This window comes from Erigeron canadensis, chromosome 2 (genome assembly GCF_010389155.1).
Source record: "Erigeron canadensis isolate Cc75 chromosome 2, C_canadensis_v1, whole genome shotgun sequence".
NCBI lineage: Eukaryota > Viridiplantae > Streptophyta > Magnoliopsida > Asterales > Asteraceae > Erigeron > Erigeron canadensis.
This window is the reverse complement of record NC_057762.1, coordinates 9,866,162-9,874,517: the sequence shown is the minus strand read 5'-3', so window position 1 is coordinate 9,874,517 and position 8,356 is coordinate 9,866,162. Positions and strand designations below refer to the sequence as shown.

Here is an 8,356-nt window from a genome sequence, read left to right as displayed (position 1 = left end):
TAACAGTGATTTTCATCAAAACCTATGAAGAATTTATTATCTCTAGTAAGACAATGAACAGATAAGAGACTGACACAATACTCTGGAACCACAAGCACACCATATAATGTTATGTGTTTAGGAAGTTTCAAATTTCCAATTTTAACAACTTTAGCTTGAGTTCCATTTGGGTGACCAACAGTCAAACCAAGATCACTAACATCAACAACATTAAACATATTCTTATCAGAATCAGTCATGTGCTGAGTAGCACCAGAGTCATTAATCCAACCCTTTATAGGTTTGGATGGTCTGTTTGCTTGATTAGCACAAAAGAAAATGTCAAAGTTTTTATTGAAGAAGGCATTTGAGTTAAAAAAAAAAAAAAGAAGGTACCTCCCATATTGGCATGCACACTGTTAGACAAAGACTGGTCACTCAACATTTTCATCAATTGATTAATTTGCTCATTTGTGAATTGGGGGTATGACTGAGAAGGACCAGCAGCATTGATGGAAACAGCCTGATTAACACTTTGAGATTCTGAAGAATGAACATGATTACTGGAAAAGGGTTTAGAGAAAGACTGGTTGTGAGATAAACTGTTTCTTTTTCCAAAATTATTGTTAAACTTGTTTCCATAACCAGAAGGATAACCAACAATTTCATAACTTTTTTCAATGGTGTGTCCAAACCTATGACACTTAGAACATTTCAAATTAGGGTTAGGTCCTCTTCTCATTTCAAAATTTCTGTTTTCATGGTTTTCATTCTCAAAAGGTCTTGAATCAAAGGTTTTCCTTCTATTATCAAAAGTTTTGGCAACAAAAGCAGAATTCTGAGGTTTGGAAGATAACTCAACAGGTGAAGCCCTGTGAGACTCTTCTCTAGAGATGATGGCAAAAGCAGTCTTAACATTGGGTAAGGGGTCCCTGGTCAAAATGTTACTTCTAACAGGTATATACATATCATCCAAGCCCATAAGAAATTGCATAAGCTTTATAAGTTGATGGTGTTCTTGAAAACCTTTTGCCGCATGACAAGTACAAGTAGGAAGTTTAACAAGAGAATCAAACTGCCTCCAGAGGGCATTCAATCTATGATAGTAATCAGCCAAAGTGCTGCCATTTTGAGTTAGAGAATTGATTTTGTGATGCAAGTTAAAAGTGATTGAACCATCAACCTTATCATAGGTTTCTTTAAGTTCTTCCCAAACCACCATAGCCCTTTTTGAAAAAATTTGTCCCAAATACACATCATCAGATAAAGCACCAAGAATCCAAGACAAAATCACAGAATTACATCTTTCCCACTGTTTAGCAAGAATTTCATTGTCATCAGGTTTTTCACAAGTACCATCTATAAATCCTAGCTTGTATTTAGTTTCCAAAGCAAGTTCCATGGCACATGCTCATATTTTATAATTTTCAGTTCCTTTTAATTTAAGACTGATTAAAGGAGCACCAGAAGTGTCACTAGCATGAAGATACAAAGGATCACCAAAATCAAGTTTGCTTATAAGAGTACTAAACATATGGACACCATCATCATAATCATCATTAACATGCCTCAAATTATCATCAATATAATCATCCATTTTGCACAAATCAAAGACTTATAAAACAAACAAACAAAGATAAACAAGAACACACAAACCCTAAAGGGAACAGGAACATAGGCCAGATTCAAGAACACTCAAGTGTCTTGACAGGTATATTCACTGACCCTCTCTTCTACCAAGAAAAGATTAGTGCAAGATAAGAGATAAGAAACAGAAAAAAAATGAGCAGATATAAAACACCAAACACAACCAGATTAATCAAGTTTCACATAAAACTTAACAATAATCCTTGAAGTTTCAATAACAACTTCACAATAAACAGAGATAGACATAGCAGAAACACATAAGCAGATAAGTTTTGCAAAAAAATAAAGATCCCAACTGATATGCCAAACTTTTCTTACTTAGAGCCCTCCAAGCAAGAAACAATTTGCTACGGGAGGGTAGGACAGAACACTTACATTAGGGTCGCCAACAGTAATTCCAAACACCAGAAAAGGGACATAATCAAGGCAACAATATACTCCAAAAAATTGGTATCAACCCTACCGGATTAATACAGAAAAAGGAGAGATAAAATCAAGATACAAACCCTAATCTATGAAGATTAGATTTGAAAAACTTGACAAGAACCGCTTCAAATGGCAAGATTCAAGTTCTAGAAAAATCTGAATCCTACACACGAGCAATGAGGAAATAAACAAACAAAATATATAATATTAAAAGATTTAGATGTGTATGTGAATATATATATATATATAAAGACTTAATAAATTTGAATATATATTAATAGTTTTAGTAAGTATTTATATATATGAATCTGAATATCAATGAAGAATTAAGAACCTGGCTCTGATACCATGAAGAAAAACATGAATGTATATGTAAAATAGACACTTGAAGCAGCAGAAAATAAAGAACGAACTACTCATGAGATTAAACATAGGTTTAATTACAGAATCAAAACAAGAAAAAAATGATTACATCGAAAAAGAGGGGTTTTGAGATAACTGTAAGAAAGTGAAGCTGCTCAAGATCCCAAAACAGTGGAAGGGTTTGGTTTATATAGCCAAACCCTATTTCATGTTACACATTTAGTCCCTCTATTTATTATAAATACAAAACTGGCACAAAATACAAACAATGCTCAAAATGTCTAGCATTGGTCCTCCATATTTTCTTCATGATGCAAAATTGCCCATCCTTGGTCTTCTTCTTCCTTCCTCATACAAACATCTTCTTTCCATGATCTAAGCTACATTTCATCCTAGAGCATTGATCAACCAACTGGTTGTAAACCTGCACAAAACAGATTAAGTGAGAATTGACACAATTGATTTGTTATTTCAACAGACTTTTAGGTTAATGTTTAAAAGGATCAATCAATTTATTTTTTTCTCATCTAACTAATTGTCGCCAGAACCTTATAATGAAGATCCCAAAACAAAGTCTGTTTGATAAGTCTGAAAGCTATAATAAAAGTAGGAAAATGATAAATTCTCTTAACCAAATAGCCTAATAATCATCCTAACACATTAAGAAGATGACATGTGATATCCACTAGTTCTCTTTCCTAATCTTGCCCCCTGATTCTTCCATAGGTCATCATCTCATGGTTAGGAAGATTATTTTTTTCATAAAGGGAAGATTTATTTTTTTTCAGATTTCAAAAGGGGAGTTTTTTTTTTTTAATTTTTGGTTTTTATTGTAATATGGCTTTTTGGTAAACAAGGATGAATTCTTTGAAATGTTTGAAGATTCCATCATATTAGTGATGAAATTGTAAATTTCATGTTTCAAGGAATTTGATGGAATTATTTAGATTTCAATTTCATTGATTTTACAACCAAACAAAGGAATGAATGGAATTTAAATTCCAATTCATATGAATTTCAATGGATTCCGATGAACCAAACACCCTCTTACTATTTAGTTAGGAGGATTAATTATTTCTTATAAAAATAATATACCAGTGGACAAGACTTTTTCACTATATGAGAGTATAAGGAAGAAAACTAAACAAATTGTGAAACCAAAATACCCCACGACGACTACATGAGCCTCTAATTTATCGTTTTATGATAAATAATTGTTGTCGTTTTCATTCAATCAAAGTAAATACAAAATTTGCCATGGATCACATTATTGTTTAAAGCAACAAAAGTTCAGAGTTGAAAAATACAACTCATGTATAACTGGGTTAGATGTTTGTGCTTGTGTATATCTTGAAAATTGTTCTAACGGTTTCTCTGCATTTGCAACCTACCAAAGAGAGAGACATATGCATAAATGCATTATTATATTTGGAAACTTCTACGCGTGGTCATATCTCGACTCTTTCTTCATCATCAAAATGTGTTGGTATCTAACGTCTTAACTATTCAATCAGCATGCTAATAGTTCAATATTAAAAATAAAAACAATATATATATAAAATTTAAGAATTTGGGTCCCTGAAAACTCGCGATTGTTCATTTTGCTCTTTGCTTAAGCCCCCGTGTTGTCTTACTACTAGGCAATTTTGAAAATGAATTGTTGAAATAGAAACAGAAACGGTATCATGTTTTATAATTAAAAAAGGATAATGTTCACTAAGACCACTCAATTATTTTATTGTTTTCTTTTATTATATGAAATTTATAGGCCATCTAAATTTATAACTTTTTCTATTTACATTAATTTATACCAAAACTACAAAAGAAAAAATTGAAAATGACAACTATACCCCTTCATTATACATAATAAATATACACTGAAATACCAATTATGCTCACCTGAATATTATCTTTTTAACAGGTCTTTGTACTAATCCTCGTCAACATTTGATTCTTTATTTTTCTTTACCCATTACATAATAAACTGTGAATGGTCAATAAGTGATTAAGTCGGTTGGTTTTTAGTATATATAAAAGATATATATTATAGAATTTTAAAGAAAAATATTTTATAAAAATACTCTTTTGCCTTTATAAAGATAGATTTATGGTCGGAGATGACTTATAAGTGCAATACAATATTCAAAGAAAATATTCATTTTAGGGTACCATGGGCAAAAATAGTGGTTTTTCCCTCATGATGTGTTGACGTGTTGCCATAAAATAGTAACGTTTAGCTCTTATAACAGGAAATTTATCATTGAGAACAGTAACATTGTGGGCTTTTAGTGTGTTGTGCGTTGAAATCCATTTTGGATGGTGAGAAAATTGGTGTTTAGAGATGCCATGATCGATATGATCAAGATTGATATACAGAAGTCGGTAAGAGAAAAATTTTAACTGGCACGTTAAAACAATTAACAAATTAGACAACATGGCGATTACTCAATGGTTCAAGCCAACATGATTCTTGGATCAAACTCTTTTAATCATGCTCCATATAAAAAATTTCAAACTGATCTTGTTCGATAACTGATGCGAGTGCGAAAACCAAAGTCAACCAGATCTTTGTTCACAATGGAGATATTTGATTCGGTTTTAAAGTCGTAAAGAACATCAATTATCCTATTTGTTATTCTTACTTACACGGAAATAACGAAATACAAACGAATCTGAATCTGAATCTGAATAAAAGGATTAGTTTCAAAATAAGCTGTGTGTCCAAAATCCCATGTACCCTATCTTTTTGGCTACCTTTTAAACCCACTGGGCGTGGAGGAGTTAACCATTCACTCTAACCAGCAGATGATAGGCAATTGATATCACCGGAAAAAAAATATATCAGGAAGCAGTGGTTGCTAGCGGTGCAAGAGTTTTGGCCGAGAGATTGACACCACCACCTCTCACAGACGCTGTGGGACCCTTCAAGCTTGCTTTGCTGACAAGATTTGAATCCAAAAACAGAACTACAACAGTGATGTCATCGTGGAAATGCCGTCTTACACCTCTCTCAATTTTCTTTAAATCCGAGTACCTCATCTCCCGCTTCTTTGCCGCCTCTTGTAAGGCGGCTTTCACCAGCCTTTTAGCACTTCCCTGCAAAAGACAAAATCAGTTTTCTGTGGTCAACATGTAGTAAATATGTAATGGAGTTGAAATGTAGAGGTGGCAATATGGGCAGGCCATGCTGGTCTGTTAATAGGTCAATATGGCTTGGTTGGAACAAGTCAATTTTAGTACAGCTCGGCAGGTTTCCCAACACCACCTTGCCCATAAATTAATGATTGATGCGTTAATTATTATTACCAAATCAAGGCAAGAAACTTTGGTCGGTTCAGCTCGAATCCACAACTCACGTAAACAAGGCAACAAAAGAATAAGCCTAAATCCTTAATTTATGTTTAATCCACCACAGCTCATGTAAATTATGTCTAAACCGAACACAACCAAGCAACAAGTCTAATTACATTGGTATTGCTTAACTCGTGTATTGTTTGTGTCATATTTTCATGTCGATTTAACATTCACTGCCCTAAAAAGCAATCTATTGATAAATTATTGCATAATAGGTGCTAGGTTATTACAAAATTGTGTATGCACTAAAAGTAGACTTCGCCTCTTTTGGCTTAACTTTTTACTCGATCCAATAAAAGATAAAACACTAACAGCATACTGTTGATAAAAAAAGGGTCAAATTGGCACCTTTAAAGAAAAAGAGGAAACTTACATTGCGAGGGTTATTTTGGACTATATCAACTGCTTCCTGATTGCTAAGGTGCTCCCACAGACCATCAGATGCAAATATGAGAAACTGGTCATGTGGTTGGATTTCATGCACAGATATGGATGGATCTGAACTCAATATTGGCCGTCGAATAGGATCACGAAGCCGAAACTTGGCATACAATGGCTCCCTGTTAAACTCCGCCTTCTTCAGGTATACATCACCTATAGATCTGGATATCTGCAAAACCGGCGATGTTAGAGTACATGATTATGATAAATCCATAAAAGAATTGAAACTCCAAAAAGAATGACAAAGTCATATTACATCGAATCTAGAGTTAGACAAACCAAATTCGATATAATTAGATGGTAGTTTCACACAAAAGAATTAGACTGACAAGATAACAAGCAACATTTGTTTAATCTCCCATCCCACATAACTAGGTATTTAACTACTGACAAACTAAAATGTAAATTGTACCTGTATGAGTCCCTTCACACGCCATACATTATGCTTTAAAACTACAATCTGAGGATCATCAGGATGCATAGTGTGAAGCTCCTGCCTAATTGACTCTATACTGGCATTATGTTCCACCGATAACTGGATCGCAATAACCTCCCCGGTTGCCTTCACACCTCTTCCCAAGACGGCTCGTGAATCACCAACATTAGCTATGTAAACATTCCCGCTGCAAACAACACCAACCAAGCAACAAGTTCCAACAGCTGCCAATTGTGGTTTCACAGACCACTGTTTAGCAACAATCGATAAAAACCCCTCTTCTGTTGCTTGAAAAGCTTTTCTTAACACCTCCCCTGACATCAACTGTTGTTCCGACGTAAACCCTACAAAATTCTCAAAATCAGTACAAAACACAAACAATTTCACAAATATAATTCTCAGCCGACTTACAATCTGTTTTCACTTACTTTTGAGATTACGAAAAAGATGATCATTAACATAACGCGAGGTCTCGGGCCCGCCATGACCATCATAAACACCAACAAACGTTCCATAGGGTCCGGAATCATGAGAACTCAAAGAACCAGACTCGATTTGACTTTGATCTTCAAGCAACATATTGGCTTGAACTACAGCCATAGAGTAGTCACCATTCACATGGTGACCGATATCTTTAAACCAAAGAAGACCCTCCTGCCTTCTGGTTGCATCTAATCCAATCGCTGGTCGCCAGCAGGCTTTTAGAAAATTTATCAACCTTGATAACATCCCTCATTTCACCAAACTTAACCCCAGTTTTTCCCCATCCAAAAAATGGAACTTAACAACACTTCTAGTACTTATAATACTAAAAATTCCCCACTAAATCTCTCCTTTCAAAATTCCTGCATTATAATTACAGTATATATATTAATAAATAAATAAAACTATATATACATCACATAATAATCTATATAAACCCTAACCTAAATAAAACAAACAATCTATATATATATATATATATATATATATATATATATATATATATAAACAGCACGCAGCTAAATCCTAGAAAAGGTAAAAATCTAAAATCAATAGATAAAGATGAATACTTTTAAGTGATTGTAAATTAAATATCAATTATTAGAAATTATGAATAACAATAATAGAAGAAATAGAAATACAAGAATTATATATATATTATATATATAGAGAGAGAGAGAACTGACAGTTGGGAATTGATATAATCTAGTGCGAAGATAAACGGAAAAGGGGGATGGAGATCTGAAGAAGAAGATATGTGGGGGTTTAGATCTGTAGATCAATGAATCAGATAATTATTATGAGTAGATGATGATGATACGTATACGGTATATTCGTATCTATCTATATCTATAGTATTATGTGTTATTATAGGCTATAGAGAGAGTGTGTGTGTATTAATTGAATGATGATGATGATCAAATTGATTCTCGTGATGATGAACAAGAGAAAAGGGGATTCAAGAGGAGGAGAAGTTGACCCAAGTTTTCTTTTCTTTTCGTCCCTCCACATAGCTTATCAAATCTCACTCACTTTTATTATTATTATTATTATTAGCTTGAGTTTGTCACACACCTAACTAAGGTTAAAAAATACTCACATAATATATTTTAATATTTTTTTATAATTAATAAATGATGGGGTCTCATGAATTTTATGAAATAATAAAACAAGATATGAGGGGTTTTTCATCCAACTTGGGTGTGAGACAACATACCGCACCTTCAC

The 8,356-nt window shown here is 33.5% G+C and overlaps 1 protein-coding gene across 1 annotated transcript; it reads right to left on the bottom strand.

Moving 5' to 3' along the window:
- Positions 1–4,982: 4,982 nt before the first annotated feature.
- LOC122588560 (probable protein phosphatase 2C 60) lies at positions 4,983–8,126 on the bottom strand. Its single transcript, XM_043760696.1, has 5 exons — positions 7,816–8,126; positions 7,075–7,491; positions 6,623–6,990; positions 6,143–6,379; positions 4,983–5,511 (listed from the first exon to the last, which is right to left on the bottom strand). The coding sequence occupies exons 2-5, from the start codon at positions 7,373–7,375 to the stop codon at positions 5,257–5,259; spliced, it is 1,161 nt and encodes a 386-aa protein (XP_043616631.1). The 5' UTR covers positions 7,376–7,491; positions 7,816–8,126; the 3' UTR covers positions 4,983–5,256.
- Between the last annotated feature and the right edge of the window lie 230 nt (positions 8,127–8,356).